The 20,422-nt window shown below is 44.0% G+C and overlaps 6 protein-coding genes across 6 annotated transcripts; 3 read left to right on the top strand and 3 right to left on the bottom strand.

The window, feature by feature from the left end:
- The first annotated feature begins 1,409 nt into the window (after positions 1 to 1,409).
- On the top strand, positions 1,410 to 4,386 carry BCR41DRAFT_350102 (glutamine synthetase type III N terminal-domain-containing protein). Its single transcript, XM_022023605.1, has 2 exons — positions 1,410 to 1,968; positions 2,397 to 4,386. The coding sequence occupies exons 1-2, from the start codon at positions 1,591 to 1,593 to the stop codon at positions 4,296 to 4,298; spliced, it is 2,280 nt and encodes a 759-aa protein (XP_021883087.1). The 5' UTR covers positions 1,410 to 1,590; the 3' UTR covers positions 4,299 to 4,386.
- An 842-nt stretch (positions 4,387 to 5,228) lies between these two features.
- BCR41DRAFT_289241 (hypothetical protein) lies at positions 5,229 to 5,480 on the bottom strand (the record flags this gene model as incomplete). Its single annotated transcript, XM_022020325.1, has 1 exon — positions 5,229 to 5,480. A coding segment is annotated over one exon (252 nt), but the record flags the coding sequence as incomplete, so codon positions are not given.
- Positions 5,481 to 7,557: 2,077 nt separating this feature from the next.
- Positions 7,558 to 10,907, bottom strand: BCR41DRAFT_21784 (hypothetical protein). The gene is made up of 5 exons (XM_022019989.1): positions 10,577 to 10,907; positions 9,751 to 9,983; positions 8,883 to 9,309; positions 8,536 to 8,744; positions 7,558 to 8,434 (listed from the first exon to the last, which is right to left on the bottom strand). Exons 1-5 carry the CDS (start codon positions 10,673 to 10,675, stop codon positions 7,675 to 7,677), a joined length of 1,728 nt encoding a protein of 575 aa, XP_021883089.1. The 5' UTR covers positions 10,676 to 10,907; the 3' UTR covers positions 7,558 to 7,674.
- A 2,663-nt stretch (positions 10,908 to 13,570) lies between these two features.
- On the top strand, positions 13,571 to 14,965 carry BCR41DRAFT_369331 (hypothetical protein; the record flags this gene model as incomplete). Its single annotated transcript, XM_022026446.1, has 3 exons — positions 13,571 to 14,375; positions 14,513 to 14,642; positions 14,752 to 14,965. The coding sequence occupies 3 exons, from the start codon at positions 13,571 to 13,573 to the stop codon at positions 14,963 to 14,965; spliced, it is 1,149 nt and encodes a 382-aa protein (XP_021883090.1).
- Positions 14,966 to 15,063: 98 nt separating this feature from the next.
- On the top strand, positions 15,064 to 17,062 carry BCR41DRAFT_21824 (hypothetical protein). Its single transcript, XM_022019993.1, has one exon. It carries the CDS (start codon positions 15,102 to 15,104, stop codon positions 17,025 to 17,027), a length of 1,926 nt encoding a protein of 641 aa, XP_021883091.1. The 5' UTR covers positions 15,064 to 15,101; the 3' UTR covers positions 17,028 to 17,062.
- A 114-nt stretch (positions 17,063 to 17,176) lies between these two features.
- Positions 17,177 to 19,646, bottom strand: BCR41DRAFT_21838 (hypothetical protein). Its single transcript, XM_022019994.1, has 2 exons — positions 19,561 to 19,646; positions 17,177 to 19,446 (listed from the first exon to the last, which is right to left on the bottom strand). The coding sequence occupies exon 2, from the start codon at positions 19,349 to 19,351 to the stop codon at positions 17,273 to 17,275; it is 2,079 nt and encodes a 692-aa protein (XP_021883092.1). The 5' UTR covers positions 19,352 to 19,446; positions 19,561 to 19,646; the 3' UTR covers positions 17,177 to 17,272.
- Between the last annotated feature and the right edge of the window lie 776 nt (positions 19,647 to 20,422).

Here is a 20,422-nt window from a genome sequence, read left to right on the forward strand (position 1 = left end):
CTTTCTTATCAGAATACTGTTGGTTGGTATGCCAAATGAAAAAGACAATCCAAAAATAATGTTTTCATATCGGTCTCAAAAAGAAATCTTGCTTCTATGATACACGAATTGTAGTATTTAGGGAGTTAGGCTGGTGACGAGTCTATAGGAAGCATGGGCTTTGATGCAAGCGGGCCAGAGCTAATAGAAAGCAAAGGGTTGAGTTTTCTAAAATTTGCCTTCAAAACTGAGTAAATGACTAGTTATACTTCTCTTATCACTATCACAATGATGATGATAGACCATATTCTCTTAAACCGGTAGTTCTTCCAAGGCCAAAGGATACCATACAGCCAATATCCATGGTGATGCAACGAGTTCTCATTGAGACATTAAAGTAAAAGTAAAAAAAACTAAAACTCTCACTCATTTTTGCGCGTTAGTGAACTCTGATGAAAAGAATGAGGGAGGTTCTATCCAAGACACTAGAATAGCCAATTGTTATTAGCAGCAAAAAAAAGTCGATAATGATGGTCGTGCTCAGCTTAAAGCTTGCCATTTATCGTATGTATTTAGATATACAAATGAATATCTTAGAACACGCTTTCATTACCACAGAGTATTACAATACTTGACCAGCATTTTTTTTTACTTAACCTTAACAGCTCAGCAATCGGAAGAATGTTTCTTTATTTGTTTCCTCGTGGGCGCCACACTATTTAGAACAACAAAGCCCTAGATTTTCCGAAATTCTCCATGACCTCCATCTCCCTCATTATAGCTCTGTCGTATACATCTTTAAGTTTAAAAAAATGCTCATGGCTCGATGGGCCCGACTGCACGCGAGCATTGGTATATCTGTGTGGAGAAGAGATAATGTCCAATTAGTGAAAATCGTAATTACCCTATCTTTTCTTTTTTGTTTTATATAGGCTATATATGGTGCGCTTTATCCAGCATGACCCATCTATCAAGGAGTAGATAGGCAGAGCTGATATATGTTGGATACATTTGGATTGAAACAATGAGAAGTTATGACAAAGAGGAGAAATGAATGATAACCAAAACATGTCTCCTTTTACCCATATATTATTTTTGGTTCCCTTGAGGATTACATGTTCTATTTGAGAATTAGGTTTTCTATCTTTGTGATATGCATGTATATCTGTGTGAATGGACTCATTTTCAGTTGAGAGAGAGAGATCAAAGGGGGTATGGCAGTCCAGAGTAACGGCGATCATGTGGGTCAATTTAGTATAAGATTAGAATTTAGTCGTGGAGTACCATGACTCGAAGCGAATGTGATACTAGGCGGGAAAGGAAAGCAAAAAAAAAAAGCAGGCACATACCCATGCATTCATACCCTAACATACCGACATAAAATTGGGAGATCGTTTCGGGTCTGTCTTTTAGTCTGTATACTTTGGAGGCGGAATAAAACGACAATACAAAAAAATTGATCGAGCTGTTATTCTTCTCTTTTTTCTTTTCTTTACTTCTCTTTCCATCAAAGTTTCCATTTTCACATTTGTACATTACTCTCCCACGCCTTTTCCCTCTTTATACATTCTATTCTCATAACTTATACAAAGTATATCAATACAAAAAGCCATGTCTCTTAACAGTGCCCGTGTTGAGTCTTTGAAGGACATCATCACTCGTCCTACTCGCGTCATCTCATATCCAAAGAAGGCTGATGGCAAGCCTCTTTATACATCTGAATTTTTCGGCGAGAATGTCTTCGACCTCCAACAGATCGCCAAGGCCCTTCCCAAGCCTGCCTATGCTTCCTTCTTAAAACAGATGCGTGGTCGCCAGGCTTTGGATCGCGCTACTGCGGATGCAATTGCCCACGCTGTCCGTATCTGGGCCATGGACCGTGGTGCCACTCATTTCACCCACTGGTTCCAGCCTCAGACTGGTACCACTGCTGAGAAGCACGACGCCTTCTTGTCACTCAAGTCTACCTTTACTGCTGCAGGGGAGGAGGTATGCTAATGACTATGAAACAAAACCACTTCAAGCTCAAATCCAGTGAATATGATCAATAGATGTATGAGGGGGCACAGCACTGGAAGAAGGGGAGGCGAAGGAACAGAAAAAATGGAAGGAAGGAAAAATTGAATCGGAATGAATCATAAGATTTTCTTATCTTTTTTTTATTATTGTCTTATCGGTGCACATTTTGGATGCTATTTTATTTGGTGGCGTCACGAAAAAAAACGAGAGCAATCAAAGCGATCAAGGATCGACATTGCAGCGTTACATTCATTTTTTCACTCCACAGCACAGACGTTTGCGCAAACATGTGTTTGGATTATTTTCCCCTGGAGAAGAAAAGTCAAGCGAAAAAGACTATGTTTTAACAATTTTGTTTCCTCTCAATAATGTTCAAAAAAAAAAAAAAAAAAAAAAAGGTCACTGCTATTGATGCGTTCTCTGGCTCGCAGCTGATGCAAGCCGAACCCGATGCTTCTTCATTCCCATCTGGAGGCATGCGCACTACTTTTGAGGCACGTGGATACACCGTCTGGGACACTACCTCACCCATGTTTATCCAGGAAGGCCCTCATGGCACCTCCATCCTATACATTCCTTCCGTCTTTATTTCTTATAACGGTGATGCTTTGGATGAGAAGACAAATCTCCTTCGTTCCACTTCAGCCGTTTCAAAGTCTGCATGCGAACTCCTCAACCTCATTGATCCCGTCCCTGTTGGCGCCCAGCCCAAATTCAGCCATGTCTACACCACTCTTGGCACTGAGCAAGAATATTTCCTGATTGATCGCTCGCTCTACGCTCTTCGCCCCGATCTCAAGACCACCGGACGCACCTTGATCGGCAATCTGCCTCCAAAGCATCAGCAGATGGATGATCATTACTTCGGACATGTCCCCTCTAAGGTTATGGCCACTATGTCCGAGGCTGAGCTCGAACTTTTCCGTCTTGGTGTCCCCGTCAAGACCCGCCATAACGAGGTCGCTCCTAAGCAATTCGAGCTTGCCCCTATTTTCGAGGAAGCTTCCTTGGCTGTTGATCATAATTTGTTGACCATGGATGTCCTCTCCAAGGTCGCTCATAAGAACAAGCTCAAGGTTCTCTTCCACGAGAAGCCTTTCAAGGGCGTCAATGGATCTGGCAAGCACTGTAACTGGTCGATGTCAACGGATCATGGTGAAAACTTGCTGGATCCCACTGTCAAGCCCGAGACCAACTATCGCTTCTTGCTTATCCTTGTTGCCGTCCTTCATGCTGTTCAGCAGCATGGTGCTTTGTTACGTACCTCCATTTCTTCGGCCTCAAACGAGCATCGTCTCGGTGCTTGCGAGGCTCCTCCCTCGATTCTTTCTATCTTCTTGGGTCAACATTTGAATGAGGTCCTCAATTCGATCGAAGAGTCGCGACCCATTAAGAACTTCTCCGTCCCAGAAATCCAGACCATTAAGTTAGGTGGAACTGTTTTGGACGTCAAGGTGGCCACATTACCTAGCATCTCCCGTGACTTAACCGATCGTAACCGCACCTCTCCATTCGCCTTCACCGGCAATAAGTTCGAGTTCCGTGCCGTTGGTTCTAAGCAGTCCCCTGCTTTCCCCGTCACTGTCCTCAACGCCGCTGTCGCCTCAGCTCTCCAGGATGTCACTGAAGCTCTTCGTGAGCAGATGGGTGACAAACCATTCCCCTCAGATGCTGACAAGTTGACTGTCATCAAAAAGTTCATTGCCTCCACCAAGAATATCCGCTTCGAGGGTGATGGCTATTCAGATGCTTGGATTGCTGAGGCCGAGAAGCGTGGTTTACCCAACATTAAGACCTGCCCCGAAGCCTTTGAGCAACTCTTGAAGCCCTCGCACGCCTCCATGCTCACCAAGTTGGGGATCTTTTCCCAATCTGAACTGAACTCGCGCTATTTTATTATGAACGAGCGCTATGCTAAGGATCTCTTGGTTGAGGCCAATACCATGCGCACATTGCTTGCTCAGCAGATCTTGCCTGCTGCGTTTGAATATCGTGGTAGCTTGGCTAAATCTATCCAGATCTTGAATACCATCGAGGGCGAGCAGCAGTCGCCCGAGCTCGAGGCTCTCAAAGGCTTGACCCCTGTTGTCAAGGAACTCCAGGCGGCCATTGCTGGTTTGGATGAGGCCATTGCTAAGCTGCACGCCATCCACGATGATGCTGTTGCAGAGGCCAAGGCTGCCAGCGATTACATCCTCCCAGCAATGCAAGCCGCACGTTCTGCAGCTGACCATCTTGAAACCCTGACTGCTGACAGGTACTATCCCATCCCTCGCTACAGCGAGTTACTCTGGTTCTAGGCTCAAAACCTTATCGAAACGACAATAACCGAAAGATTGAAGCATAGAAATTAAATTCTTTCTCAATAAAAAAAAAAATTGCTTGAGGATTTTCATTTTTTGTCCGCTTTTATTTGTTTTAGTAGTAATATTTTACAAAGTCAATAGAGTAGCTTTTCTTTTGCAGGTACACATGTATTTTCAAGAAACGAACGAAAGCTGTATTGTATCATCCGTCCACTGTTACGAAGATTGGACAATTTCTTCCATAGCCATTTCAGGCAATGGACTCTTCTCTCCCTTTTTGGCAGCATCCAGTGCTACCTGACGTGATTCTTCTTCCTTATCCCCTAACTCTGCCCCATCTTTTATTGTATGCGAAGTAGGCGACGCCTGGGGTACCAGATCATCTTCGTCCATTCCGGCTGGGGATGCAAACCGTCGACCATGGTCACTCCGAGCATTCTCAAGCAAGGATATTGATCTTGAAGTATGATGTTGCTGCGGTTGTTGTTGTTGTAAATATTCATGTGACGATGGCGCTCGAGACAGACTCTCATGATGAAGACTGCCTGTCACGCCCTCCATCCTGCTACCAGAGTTGTTTGAAGAGCGCTCAACCGACACCTTTGTGGATGGATCCCAGTCCGCAGACGAGTGCACGGAAGAAGTGTGGCTGGGTGCTGAGCTACTGATGCTGCTCATGCTGGTACTGCTCTGTATACTGCTTGCAGTGCTGCTTCGGCTCGAAGTCCCGATGCTTGATACACTATTATTGATCTTGTAGTTTAGTTCTTGATCTTTGGCAGATATGGCAGGTGTAGTTGCTACTCCGCTACCCTCCTGCTTTTGCTGATTCGAAGTAGAGGCTGCCGCTGCCGCCGCCGCCGCTGCAGCCGCCGCAGCAGAGGCTTTGTGACCACCACATCCTGCCCCTCCGCCACGACCTAAGTGTCTGCGCAATGCATCAGGTCGAATAAACTGGTGGTGACAGTACTGGCACTCGAAAGGTTTAATACCTGTATGAAGCTTTGCGTGGCGGTTGCGATCATGCAAGCGTGAGAAAGCCAATGCACAAGTGTCGCACTTATAAGGGCGTTCAGCAGTGTGAACACGCATATGGGCCCTCAAATTGAAGGGACGAGTGAAGCTCTTGTTGCAGTTTGGATGTGGACATGTATGGCTCGCTTGGTTAGTTCTTCGAGCAGGCTTATCATTTTCATCTCCTCCTCCAGCCGTTGCAGAAGCTTCCTTAGTGTGATCAATATTAGATGTCTTGCCAGCAGTAGTTTCTTTGTTGTTTACGCCAGTCCGAAGCAAAGATTCTTGATGCTGGTGTGAGCGATTCTTTTCGACAGGTAGGGCGGATGCTTGACTATCGTAGTCATGCCGCTCAATTTCACTACGCGAATCATACAACCTAGCAGCTTTTGATGTTGGGCCATCGTGAGGAGATATTTGATAGGATCCCGAGCGCTTCTGGCCAACTCCAACTTGTCCAGTCATTCCATGCCGATCATTTGTTTCTGCAGTACCGTTGCCTTGACTACTAGGGCTGTGCGCACGGGTCCGCTCTTCTGGATGCGACGCTGATGATGTAGTATAGGGTACTGGAAGATTCAATCCAAATGATGGCAGCATACGGTCCGATCGCCGTTCCTCATGATGGTCATAATGCTGCGGCGACTTCGGATGAGAAGGAGCATGATCGTATGATGATGAGGATGGATACCGACTATGCGTGCTATTCCCATGCTGTTGTTGATGGCGATGCAGAGGCGAGCCTGGTCCGTTCATATTAGTGATAGGTGAGGAAGAGGGTGATGGTGGTGCGCGATGATACGATGAGCTGTGGTAGGACGAAGAACTTTGTTCACGATGGTCTGGCTCCAGCCGAATTGAAGGCAGGGAGCCTGCACGTGTAGGATGAATATCCACTGGATGCAAGTATCTTCTAGTCCCGGATGATGATGATTGCGGATAAGGGCTTGCAAATGACTCCCTCAAAGGCGATGGCGAGCGCGTAGGTGCTCCATGAGAAGTCTGGGAATGTGAATGAGAGTGCATCGACTGCGAGGAAGGTCTCATGCGCATAGACTGCTGCTGCTGAGTTGACGACATTATATGTCTAGACGAGGGTTGAAGCTCGTGTAAACTATGTCCAGGGTCCCGATGGGTCTCTCCAAATGACGATTTCGAGTGGTCAAGAGATGCTGACTTGTGGTACATATTGCCATTGGATGAACGTGCCTTTTTTGCCTGGCTATAGACGGCATGCATGTTATCTTTAAGATTGTCATATGATGAAGATGCAGTCCTGGGTTGGATGTCAACATGCTGTCCTACTTTGGAGTGGTACATTTCAATGAACTCATGTGGAACGCCAGCAGCATCTGCAAACAAGTGGCGTGGAAGTGCTTGATGGCAGTTCATTGTCTCGGTAGAGGCTCCATAGCGTTCTAGTGTCTCAAAAAGTCCCGTATGGCCCAGCCATGCCGCATAATGCAGTGCTATATCCATAATAGTGCACGTAAAAATGAGTAAGGGCCAATGTTTCTACACAAAAAGTTCATCTACTAATGATCAAGGCCAAGAAGGAAGTATTTACCTGTAAAGCCGTTCCAGTCGGCTGCATTAATCTCGATCTTCTCTTTGAGAAGGTAATCAACTAGTTGACTCATTTCAAGAGCAACTGCCAAGTGCAACATTGTGTGGCGCTGATCATTTTGCAGTGAAATATGTTGTAATTCACCCGCATCCATAACAAGGCGTAGGATGGCTGACTCAAGAGATTTGCAAGTCTGAGTTGTGGGAATGATGGACTGTGTGACACTAAGAGACATCATCTCTGCAAGTCTTTCTAACTCCTCGTCATCTTCCAGACTCTGCTCATGTGATAAAGGGCTGTGGCTCGAGCGATGTCGAGGACTCTCTCTCATAGGGGTTAGTCTTGATCGCTGTTGTGAGCTAGAAATGTCAGAAGAGTCGCGACGCATGCTTCCTTTACGAACTACTCTTGTAGCTTTAGAGCGCAGGTCTCCTAATCCTCCCAGGCGCTGCTCAGTTCTGTCACTTGCTTGCTCACTGCCCGTTACATATCCAAGCCTATTTCCAGAGTGATGCAGTTGCTGTGGCTCATCGTCCTCGTGATCGTTGCGCTCCATCACGAGAATTTCAGCAACAAGCTCTGCTAAAACTAGACCTCTCTTGTCAGCATACGAAAATGATGTCTCTGCGGTTATCCTTCCGAATGAAGCGCTGCCAGACGGCTTCGATAGAAACCCGACAGAGACTAAAGCTGGCTGGATTCGTGGCGGTGTCCGACATGTCAGCACATCCGAATGAAAAATTTTGACATTGGTTGCAGGCAAAGAGTCAAAGTAAGGTACTAGTCCGGCTAAAAAAAAGAGAAGGAGAGAGAGACGGTGTTAAAACATGTCAGACATGCGCATGACAAAACAAAAATGTCGCGCTTACCTCTGAATCCAGAGCCGAATATGGTCACTTCAGTGCCTCCAAGCATATCGCCTACGTCAGGAATGATTTTTGTAATCTTGGGAATACTCAGTGTGTCATTCAAAGACCTTGACCTGATAGGTGAAAATCCAGAATGCATGCCTGGCCTGGAATCAACCATCAAGGAAGCATGATTAGCGTTAGAAGGTCCTGTATAACCGGAGCCTGGGCTCTGTACAGACATTGATGAGCGAGTGCTTAGGTTACTGTAAGATTCTTTTTCAATGGTGGGTTGCCGCAGACGTGGTGAGTCAACATTCAAAGGAGACGAAGGCTCATGAATGCGTGGGATATGATCTGAATTGTAGTGTCGTGGACTGCTATAGTTTGTAAAGGAAGAATGGCTTGCTCCATGTTGGGATCGTCCCCCGGAGTAAGGCGATTGGGCATGACCATATTTATCGAACAGTTCGTCGGGTATGGAATCCGGCTCTTCTGAAAAGAACGATTGTCCTGTGACCATCGGTGGCGCTATTCCTGAAGGTCCATCGTCCTCTATGCGCTGAATGCGTGGTTTGTCTTCACTATATGACGCCATGCTTTTGTTCTTGTGGTTCCCTGTAAACAAAATATCCTTTGTCCTACAGGAGCCTACACGGATCTTCTGATCACCAAGATATTGAACCAAACTGAACTTGAAGCTAATCCATGATTTTAGATATAATGATCATGAACATATGTTTATGTGCAAATAGCGAGCAGAAGAGAAATACCAGGCAGTAATGACATTCTTGTTACTTACAAATAGCGGTCGTTGTTCCCCCTCTTATCGTGATGGGTTGAGGAACACAATACCTTGGCCATGACAGTTGAGGTCCCAAGAGTAAAATCCACAACGTGTTCTGATACGCAAAATTGCAGGATCTGGCCAGGATCCACATTATCATTCGTGGCATGAGCTTTTGAGGGTGCACCGGGTCCAGTCGAGGGTTTCCGTACTTTGCCCTCGACCTAAAATTAAGTAGGAACAAAATTCAACAAGAATTTATTAGTCACATCATTATATTTTTTAAAACTGTCTTATCATAAGCTCGAAACATTAAAAAAAAAAAAAAGGATACATTTGCTTTGAAAAACGTCAAAGCTTACTTTATGACAACATTCAGGACACGCCTGGACAATAGCCTCTGAACTTGCCAGATGGACTGTCACCTCTAAATAGAAATGGCTCTCAGGATCTCCTGTCAAGGAAGACGAATTGTCGTGCGGTTGACCTGTTGTGGCTGCTGAATCCGATGTCGAACCCGATTGGTTATCTGCAGAAGTACTGGCTGTGGACGCCAAATTCGTGTCAGCTTGTCTGGCCTTTTGGTGGCCTTGAATCATTCTACGTGGTAGGATCAGCGACATTGGGTTATTCAAGGGTTCGCCCGAAGCTGCCTTCAAATCCAACTTGATCAAAAACTGCTGACCAGTCCTGAAGGAGTTAGTGTCCTGATTCCGCTTATGAAATGTGGCGACTGAAAGATGGTATTGTCCTGAGGTGTGTGTTGGAGCCGAGGACTGTGTTGGGCTCCTGCATTGTCGAGAAGATAAGAACAAATTATCCCGGAGAATCAGGAATGCATAAGGAATTACAAGACAAATATAAAACGGGGATTAGTTATTTTAGCATCGTTTTACCAAAGTATCAAAAGAACTACTGATGTCCATAACGAATGAATAACTCATCAAAGTCCATTATTTTCTAATAGAATCAACAGCGTATCCCAAAAGACGATTTTGGTGTGTTTGCTGTGTGTGGTTGAGGGAAGAGGGAGCGAATAGGGGTTGTTTGCGTCGCTTTTGTGGGGGGCTGAATGTGAGAATTATTTGTCAAAAGTCCATGAAACTTAAAATTCAGCAATAAACATGGGGCCATGCATGCGACTCTCTCTCCTCTGGACTGGGTCATATAAAAGCCAAGAGAAAGAGGACAAAGAGCTAATTCTGATATTATAAAGTATAGGGAATTTACCTGAAGTGTGAACTGCTTCCATTATCTACCCTACTTGGATGGCCATTAGTATATTCAATACTGTCCATGGAGTCAGTCTTGTTTGCTGATGAGGCACCTACGCCTGCTGAGGCTGAGGTTGTTTGATGATGCGACTCGTCTGCAAGAGAGGCCTCACTCATCTGTGGGCTCGTGACCAGAAAGCCCTGCGATTCTTGATGTGTAAGAATGAACCCATGGCTCGGTGCCTCAGACTATAATTGTAGGAATACATGAAAAAGAAAAGTTCAGTCAAGCCCATGTACTACCAACTGCACTAGTCTATCAGGATAATATGAAAATGCATTGGTTTGGGTAGCGAAGAATAGGGAGGATAATCATGATTGATAATCAAGCAGCTGCAGTATCTACATGGTATTGTGTATGAGGCGCGCAATGAGAACATTGTCTGCGGAAGTTGAAGAGGCAGGAGGGCGTGATGCCTTTTGGATTGACACTTGGACTCGAGCTGACGTAAAAAAAAAACAAAAAAACGACAAAAACCCCAAACGCCATATCACCACATCACCACATTCGAGAGTGTGCTGTGTCTGTTAGCAAGCAATTTGCCATGTTTCGTATTCGCTTCATATTGGATTCCGATGTATGACAAGACACACGGCCAAGTTGGCACCATATGATTAAGACCAGTTCCATGTTGTGATAGCACTAATTTTTTTTTTGCGGCTGACATCTCAGTTTAGCTTCGCCACGCATCACTCCAAATGTGGCGCCGTGCACAGAAATACTAGAAGCTGATTGAGGAAGAGGAGAGGAAGAGGGGGATAACAGAATTCAAGGTACATACCGTATTTGTAGGCTGGCTACCAGGAGTGCCTGCCTTTGTGCTGTCAGCATTTTCTTGTTGTAAGTGATGGTCACCCTCTGGATGAGTGTCGGAGGCCATTCAAAAAACGCAAAAATAGAAATATAAAAAAATATAAAAAAGACTATTGTATAATATAAAATGTAGTAGAAGTATAATGAAAATATGACAGATGTGCTCGCTATGGTGCAAAAGGGTGCATCAAATGACAATCAAGTAGGACAATTATGGGAGGAGCTTAATTCAGTGAATTGGCAACAAGAGTATAAAGAACTTGGATCATGCCTTGCATGGGTCTTCAATCCAAAAAAAAAAAAAAAAAAAAAAAAAAAAAGTGAGGCGATGCGATGGCGTGAGTGCAAGAAAGAAGCATAAAAACACACCGAAGGAAATAAAGAAGAAACTATCGGTGTACAAATGTGAGAGAGAGTGAGAGAGAGTGAGAGGAAAGAGAAAGAGAACAGGAGGATGTCTACAGGCCAATGTCTGTGTGCATGAGGGAACAATAAGAAAAAATAATAATAATAAAAAATGAGATCGATGATGAGAAGAAAAAGAGTAATAATAGTAATGGAGGCGTAGACCGATGAGAGATGGTTGTGGATAATAGAGGATAGAAAGATAAAGCGTTAACTCGTAGAACCAGAAGCGGAAGAGAGAAAGGAAAGAGAAAGAGAGAGAATGTGTGAGTATGTGAGCAAAAGAATAATGAAAGTGCTGTTTAGGGCTGAAGGGTGAGAGGGGAGATCTGTGTGAGAAACGGGTGTATTGCTTCATGTGTTCCGCCCCCCCGCAAAAAGTATTTTTGTGGCTGTGATCATTAGCGTGAAATAATAAAAAAAACTTCCCTTCCCACCCTCCCCTCCGGTCCAGATGGCTTGTTTACCATCTGTTGGGAAAGTCGTTGAATCCCGTGCGACGTTATAACGAGAATCATTTTGCAGGGGGCCAGGTTAAAGATCCTCATTTGTATTGTGAATAGACTATTGTGTGTGTTTTGTGTATATATATATATATATATATGTATAATGTATTTGTACGGCCTTGGAGAGCCCATCTGTACGGGGACTATCTGGATTGTATGAGTAGATGTGGGTATAACAAAGAAAACAGAGACTAAAAAAGAGGCAAGGGTATTCATATTTGAATAAACACGTTTGTCTGGTTGTCTCAAGTAGTCGACGTAGACATGGACTCCATTTTCTTTCATCTCCTGGTCTGACTGATGGGGCTGAAATCGCACTGCTGCGGCATTTCTTTCCAAAAAAATTATCGGCTCTCACCGCCACTCCCATAATAAAAGTCAGAACGTGATCTATTTTTTTTTTTTCTTGAGATAAGGGGCGAAACTATGCTCTTCACTTGCTCACTTTATTAGCCTTTGCCCCAGTCGCTGACGTTGTTCAAGGCCAACAGTGCAAATAAAGGAGCGGTATCGGATTGAATTGGGCGAATGAGCGGTGCAGAGATATATACACATAGTTTTCTAATCATTCGATGGAGTGGTTGCAAGGCAACCATGTCATACACACGAAGTATCTCAAATATCACGATCTATAGAGTTCGTAAAATGACTACAAGTCCTTAACCTCAGTCCTCATAATTTTATTATGGTAGACCTTATCACTGCTTACTCTGTTGTAGCATCATTCGGGGGTTTGATGTTCCTTCTGTGGTGTATTCTAGTGCATCACAGTTATTCTGATCAATGACAGACACATATCGATTCATAGACTCTTTTACTCTAAAAACAAGGAACAAGGGTCTCTCTCAATATTAAATGCATTCATGACATTTTATCAAATGATAAGGAGTCCTTGAGGCTCAGATCCTCGAGAGAAGTCTATAGAAACCTTTTTTCTAAAGGGAAGTTTTTCTTTTAATCCCAAAGCTGTTCATATTTCATGCTCATTTACATGGTGAATGTAATAGTGGGATATGTTGGGCACAGCATGTTAATTAAGCTGAAGATCACAGCGTTCTTTTACCATTCAGAAGCAAAAGACTTTTGAATAAACCACATGGACCAAACAAATGCGGAGTTCTGTATGTGCGATCGATCGTTTATGAAGAAAAAAGCATCTAATGGAACCATTGTTGCGCTCGTGATAACCAATATAGTCGTCAAATGTCCACAGCTCGGCATACATGCAAAGAAGCTTTAGGTTTGACTTGTTACAAAAACGGTGACGAGACAAGAAACTTTGACAAACTAAGCATTATTTACATTGTTATGACCATCACACAAACACAAATTTCTTTGTGTCTTTCTTTCCTTTTCTCTTCCTTGTTTCATCTGTAGCCTTTTTGTATTGCATCTCGCTTCTATATCTTTCTTCATACAGGATTACATTCATTCATTCATTCATTTACACACACGTCTTAGTCTACTTCGCTCATACTTGTCTCTACTCATCACACTTGTACACTATCCATCCCTTACATATTAACAATCTGCATGTGTTCCCCTTATTTTGACTGGACAGGACACAGTCATAATCCACTTTCTAATTATTAATTTTAGACAAAACAGGTCCTCAAATCGTTCATAAACATTGCTTTCACAATCGACTTCAATAGCGTTCTTTCTCTGCAATTATATCAGTCTACACAGAGATTAATAAAAGATCACAAAAAAAAAAGCTTGAAAAGTGCTGATGCAACACTAGAGTGGATCTGTTTTCATAAGGTACAAGCAACCAGCCTTTTTATGTGGCAACACAGGGTGCCACAGAAGTTACATAGCTGATGCTCATCAAAGAGTTTCTTTTTTTCTCACAATAGTAACATATTCAAGCTATGCCAGTCACCCCACCTTTGCAATCGCGTCGTGGGAGTTTAAGGACACGTCCTGCCACCAACAATTCTCAATCTAATCAAACATCGCCTCCATCTAAACCAGGTACCATGACACATACTAGAACCCAGCAACAAACACAGCATGATTCACGTTTTCAGTCTATGGGTTTGTCATCAATGCCTGCATCCACGTCGCAATCAATCCCTAATCGTCCTGGTCGACCACGGAAAGATCCTCCTCTTTCGCTTTCAGAAGATATAGACAAACAACGAAAATCTCGAGGAAGGCCACCAAAAGCTCGGGACGCTTCTACTGAGCCCTCAACGCCGCCCGCATCTGAATCCTCAGCAGAACAAGACGTCCATTCACCTCCATCAACACCTTCTACTACGAAGGATATGCAAATGGACGTGGATAAAGAAGATATTTTACAATCAAGCCCACAAACTGCTACGAGAAGATCCAATCTACAACGACAGAACACTCGACGGTCGACAAGCCATTCCAAAGACGACGATCCTTCATTCAGACGTAGTAGTCCAAATAGTGTTAGAAGCGAAAAAAGCGAAACCCCTGAGCAGATTCAGGATCACGTTTCACACACGCAAGTAAACGAGGACCATGGAAATGAAGAGGCTTCTAATGAATCGGATGAGGATGAGGCAGAATCGGATGATGATCATCGGGGACAGGAATCTGTTAAAGGGAAGCAACAAAAGGCTGCAACGCCTTCGAAACGGAGGCTCCGATCCAGTAAACTGATGCCGAGTGTTGTGGCTCATCTGGCTGCGGACAGTGTTGGCTTGACAGTCGATCAAATCATGGATGAATATACGGAAGAGCAACAGCTTTTACGTGCCAATGCCAGCGCAACTGAAGCCTTGGCACGGTTCTTTAGACAAGGGATAGAGGATTCTGAGAGTCTGCACGCGGATATGGTGGACGCTCATGATTATGAATTAATCAGACATACATTTGGAGGTATGATAATCTGTTTTCTCTCTCTCTTTTTTCCGCATAGAAGCAGGGTGCTTCCAATTACAGCAACATTGGTCTAATTATTCTAAAATTCTCGATCACGATACTAGAAATAGAAGATCTTAATTTCAATTTCACAGGGATGTTGATAGCAAAGGATGAGAGTAGTGATGATGATGATAACCTCACAAAAGACTTGAAACGTAAACACCGGAAAGCAAAACAAGATCTGATGAGCGTTTCTGCGGAGTATAAAGAAGCGAAACGAAGGTTTGTCAAAGCGTCTAGAGACTTTATTATATTCATTCTGTTGATCTAAACTCTGCTTTAATCGCTATTACATTTTTGTTTGTGTCAATTCTCTTGTTGTTATCCGTAGTATGACCATTCAAATGAGTGCGCAGTTGGATAAGGAAGAGGCACAAATCAAGGCAGGGACGCACCCTGAGCTATTGGCCGAATTGAAGGCAATTGAAGAGAGGCGACAAATGAGAATCAGGATTGGTCAAGCGCAAAGGACTTATTTGCAACTGATGTGGGACCTCAATTTCCAGGCAGTTTGCAAGGCTGCAAACGACCAATATCACGTATGAGCCATTTTAATCTTATGGACGTCGTTGGCTGTAATGCCATGACATGAGGAGTTGGCAGTTGTGTCATTAAATAACTAACCTAAGATCACTTTAAATATAGGCGGGTCAAATAGCTGCTCGGAAAAGCATCATAGAGATGGTGCAGAATCGAATGAATAGAATCAAGCGGGAGATGGCACAAAGCAAAAGGATGGCAGCGAAATCTGCGCCGCGACGCTTGACTTTCGTCAATCCTGTTGAAGTAACCGGCTACAGCTCATGTGATGATGATTGCTCCAGCTACGATTCATATTCAAGTTCAGGATCAGAGTGTAGCGACTGCGAGATATGTAGGCCACCACGACATCTTCGGATCCCACAACTCAAGCCACCAAAAGGGCTCAATCGGAGAGAGATGGCTCTTGATCTCGCATTCTTATTTCCTCAACCTCAATTCAACAAAGACTACTTCAGAGCTACTACTGAACTAGCAGGCTCTCAAGACCTTATTGGTTATTCACGACAATACAATTCTGAAGGAGAGGAGCCTTTGCGGCCTACAGCGAAGAATCAACAATACATGATTGACCATTTAAATGACGAAAGGCGGAGAAAACGACGTGTCCTAGATCGGGAGCTACAAAATAAGGTAGCATACAAGAAACACCCCGATGACGAAAAAGGATACAGAATTGAAGGACTATCTAGCAATGATATGGATGTAGACCAGGCCCAGGATATTATGTATTTGGAACGAGAAGCTTCTGCAGGGCCATCTACTTTTGAGTCAGGATCTCGTCCTCATTCTCCAATAACGGCTAAGTCTACATTACGATCGAGTTTAAACAGGGATTCCAAAAGCCATCAACCTCGATTTCTACCAGGATTTGGACCAGATGGCATGCAGTCTCCTAGGCGTACTGCAGAGTCTTTGCCTATTCCTCCCCCCCTCCCAAGATATTCAACAGCCGATCGCCATGGACAGTCATTGGACTCCAACCATCTCCGGGCCCAAGAACCATATAGGACTTATGGAAGAGACATTCTACCTTATCCGATGACGGAAAGAGACATACCAAGAGTACACGGCCAATGGTCGGGACAGGAGGCAAGCTGGAATCCTCAAAGTCAAACCTATATCCAGCAGCATTTGCGTCAGCAGGAGGTTCACGACGCAGCTTATCGCTCCCACCAAGATCTTCACCTGTCTGATAATGATTTTTCATATAAAGCGCCACCACCTGAGGATGTGTATCCGTTTGAGAGCGAACGAAGAATTAAATTTAAACACGTTTTCCCGCAGCAGCGACGCCTTCCCCCTTCTCCCCCTCTTCTTCCTCCTCCACCACAAGATCCCAATAGATACCAGCATCCGAGGGTGCGACCTCTCAAGAGTAAGCCCTTGCCATTAGTTGATCTTGCCGATAGTCAAGGGCAAACTTACGATAGAAGTTTGCCTCCACGCGGACGTCCACGTATGGCAACCTCAGTGAGACTTACACATCAAGATGGACTAAACCATAACACGGGCCTGAGGACAGGAGAAGGAATCGAGTCGACTCATGTTAACCTATATAATTCACCCGCTGGAACCTCACGCTTCAAAATGCAAGGACAGCCATACGAGCGGTTTGTAACAAAGCCCTTAACAAGTACCCCACCATCGAGCTCCATGCCTCCACCATCGCGCGCAACTCCGTGGCATCATCCATATACAGGGCCGCCATCTTCTGGACAGCGTCACCCCCATCGCCATCAACCCCGGTCAACAAGTCGTCAACGTTTACAACAGCCTGCACCAAGGTATTCACGGGAACCATCTACTACACCGACTTTTATGGACCTGACCAGCCCCGCGAGCTCACCTAAACAAAGCTCGGCTACATTGCCTTCTCCGAGGATGTCCGTGCCTACCTCCGATGGAAACGCTTTAATGGCCAATGGAGAGCAGCAGAATGGCTTGAGTTTAGGAGCAGATCGGATCGAATCACAGTCCACGTCCACGTCTCCCAGTCATTACATCAAAGAGGATCCATCTGACACTCTATCTAAGCATGACAAAACTACGGTTGAGATTGATTAAATGATTGTTCAATTTTATTTTTTTCTCGGCTGACTTTGTCTCTTTTTTTTTTTTTTTTTTTTTTTTGTAAAAGCTTTTTTTCTTTTTTTTTTTTTTCGAAAAACTTTTTTTTTTTTTTTTTTTTTTTTAAAATTTTATTTGAATTTTTTCTTTCCTTCTTGGTGGCAAAGACCAGATACAATAAAAAAGAGCGTGGGAAGTTGAAAAGATGTTTCGGACCTATTGCAATACATTTGACTTGACCTTTAAGAGTCTATACATCTAAACTGATCTTGAACCATGTATTCAGGACTTAAAGGGGAAACCAAAAGGCTGAGCCAAAGATGCATGCTCAGCATTTGTTGTCCCGTGCTCAAACGATCCATCAATGAAGCACTAGCTGGTCTAGAACGTTGGTAAATGGCGCTACCGCGAGAGCTCCCATGTCCGGGACTAGCTACTAGACGCACACCATCCGGAAAACTCGTTTTTGTGGCTGATAATGGATGCTGAATAAGTGAGTGAGAAGTAGAAACCGGGGATACGTTCATCTTGGTATGATATGAAGTTACACGAGATTGCACTATATTACGTGTGTTATTGTTGTTGTTACTACTGCTATTAGACAATCCGAGCTCGTTGTTTTGGTTGGTTGAAATTGGTGAAGGTATTACTCGTTTCTGCGCAAGAGAGACTGAAGATGCAAAGGAACTAAAGTTGTTGTAGCCACATCCTAGAAAGACTTGAATTCGCTGCCGATCAACCCATTCTTGTACAAGGCGGTCTTCCTGAAGGAGCACCTCTGCAAAGCACGGACGCGCAGCAGCAGCCCATTGTCGAACAATTCGTGGGACTTTGTTTTCAAGTGAGAGAAGTTGTTGCATCAAACGTTTATCCTGACGCACTGGCTTATTTGCACCACCGCCAGTAGCAGTCGAAGAATCAACAGACGACGATGCATGTGTTTTGGATGAAATTATTGTGAAACGCGCTGATGTTGTCAAGTTTTTAGTTGAAATATATTGTGCCATCGGTTTTGCAAAACTAGGAGACTTTACTGTTAATACTGTGCTTCTTCTTCTTGAAGATTTGCTTATATTCTCACTCTCCTCCTTCGCCTGTTCTTCTTCCTCATTTTCTTCAGGGATTGAGGTGGAAGATGGACCGCGTCGCATTGAAGTAGCTTCAGAGAGAGCATTGCCCCCCATGGACGCTGCTTTTTTTGCAGCCATGTGCTGCTGTCTCGCTCGAGCTAGCCGAGCAATTCGCATCTTGTGGGCGTACAGCTCAGGTCGGAAAACAAGTCCTCCAGTAGGCAATTTGGCTGCAGCGATGGCTAGCTTCTCGTCGCTGAGACCGCCCTTATCCTCAAAGGACACGGTACCAGCGACCGGCTCTTGTTGTTGCTGCCTAAGCTGCTTGCGCAGGCGACGAACAGAAGTTACTTTAGTGTTAAGAAAGTCCATTGTCCAGGCAACATGCATGACACGGAGTACCGGCGGCAGGGGTAGGCTGACAGCGCCTAGAAAGCACAGTTCTCTTGGTAAGGGAAGGTCTTTAACACGGTGAAGGCGCTGACTGACCAACTTTGCAAGAACATTGTCCCGAGTGATTAGCATAGAATCAGCATCCATGACGCCATTTGAAGTAAAAAGAGATGCTGCATCCGATGATGAATGAAGATTTGAGGCGCAAATGGCTTCTGTTCTTTCGTGAATAGTGTGGATGGTAGTAGTGGCGGCTGCGCTCATGCTGCCCCCTGTTTCCATGAGGAACGTTGAAGCAACGGGTGTACAGGATACAGAATCGTCATGCTGGAACTTGGGTGGCCGAATGGATTTCCGCCTCAGAGCTTTGAACACCAATGCTGGAAAGAGACCAGCTAATGTTGCAGGGTAGATCCGGGGAGGCAGATTTTGATTACCAGGGCTGACTTTCGCTCCAGTGCTTTCACCGGCTTTGGTTGATTCTAGTATAGATAAATGCATCATTGAGTGAAGTTGCTCTTCGTTATTAGTGCTACTACAGATGTAGCCAATGCCTCCGTCGATGACACCACAGCATTGGTAGTCCCGATGCTTGCGCTCACGGCGACGACCTGTAACAGCGAGAGCGCCCGAATGGACGAGCTCGTAGATAGTGTAGCGGCCCTTGATGACATGGCCGTCGCATGTCACCTCATATCGCCCGATCTCATGGATACTGTTGCCAAGAATAGCACCGAGAAGGGCAAGATCGAGAACGCCCTGGTGACCAAAAGTAGCTACGGCGTGTTTCCTGAGAAGAGCCTCGTCTCGGATTAAAAGCATTTGAGTATGCGAAAGGAAACTCGAAGGTCGGCTCATTTTTTTTTTTCTTTTTTGTGAAGATGACAGGGAAGTGTGTGGGACGTGCTGCGTGTCTTTATTTCGGTGGCTGTGTTGTGAACACAGAACCTTAACTAAAACCAAAAAATGAATACGTTTGACAGATATAAGCTCCAGTTCAATAACGCCCGCATACTACACAAAGAACAAAGAACAAAGGCCAAATTAAAAGCAGTTTGTTTTCTTACCCGCAAAAGGAGCAATAAAGCTGGTGCGTGTTTCTTTGGTTAGTTGATGGTGATTAAAAAGAGGAACTATACGTTCAATACGTACTAGTTTTTTTCTTTTTCTTTTTTATATGATTAAAGAAGAAAGAAGGATGGAGTGTGACCCTATTATATATTTTTGAAGCTGATTAGTGAGTTGTTGAATGAATCGGTGTGTGTGAGAAACTATTTTTGGGCTGTGGAAAAATTGTAATAATTGTAGTACAAAGAAGTTGAACCAATCAACACGTTAATCATAACGGCAATTCAGGTGAAAGTGAATGAAGAAGAGTATGGTGAGGCATGCAGGACTTGGGGATGCAGAAATAGACAAAACAAAAAAACAAAAAAAAAAGAGCTAAGGATCAGGGCAAATGTATGAAGAGAGAAACAAAAATAATAATATACACACACAAATATGTATATAAATATATACAGATCGTTCAATTTGGACTTTAGATTGGACTACTTTGTTCTTTTACCTTCTTTGCAAGTTGTAATGAAGTTTATTTTTTCTCCAAAAAAAAAAAAATTCTTTCACGGCTGATTATTGTCGTGTATGGATCGTTTATAATTAGTAGTTGGACTAAGGAGTAGGTTGAGGTGATGGATGATAAGATGAAGCGAAGTCTTAGTTATGACCAAGTTTCACAACAATGGAGACGATGTAGGATGAAAAGATTGAAAGGGAGAAAGATAAAAGAAAGGAAAAAAAAAAAAAAAAAAAGGACGAAGCAATTGAGAGCTGTAAGGGGAAAAGAATCATTGGAGATATACATGTATGCTGGCATTTTACTCTTTTTATATTATTTTGAGGGTATTTGTCCTTTGATACGAAATGGCG

Source organism: Lobosporangium transversale (genome assembly GCF_002105155.1).
Source record: "Lobosporangium transversale strain NRRL 3116 chromosome Unknown BCR41scaffold_11, whole genome shotgun sequence".
NCBI lineage: Eukaryota > Fungi > Mortierellomycota > Mortierellomycetes > Mortierellales > Mortierellaceae > Lobosporangium > Lobosporangium transversale.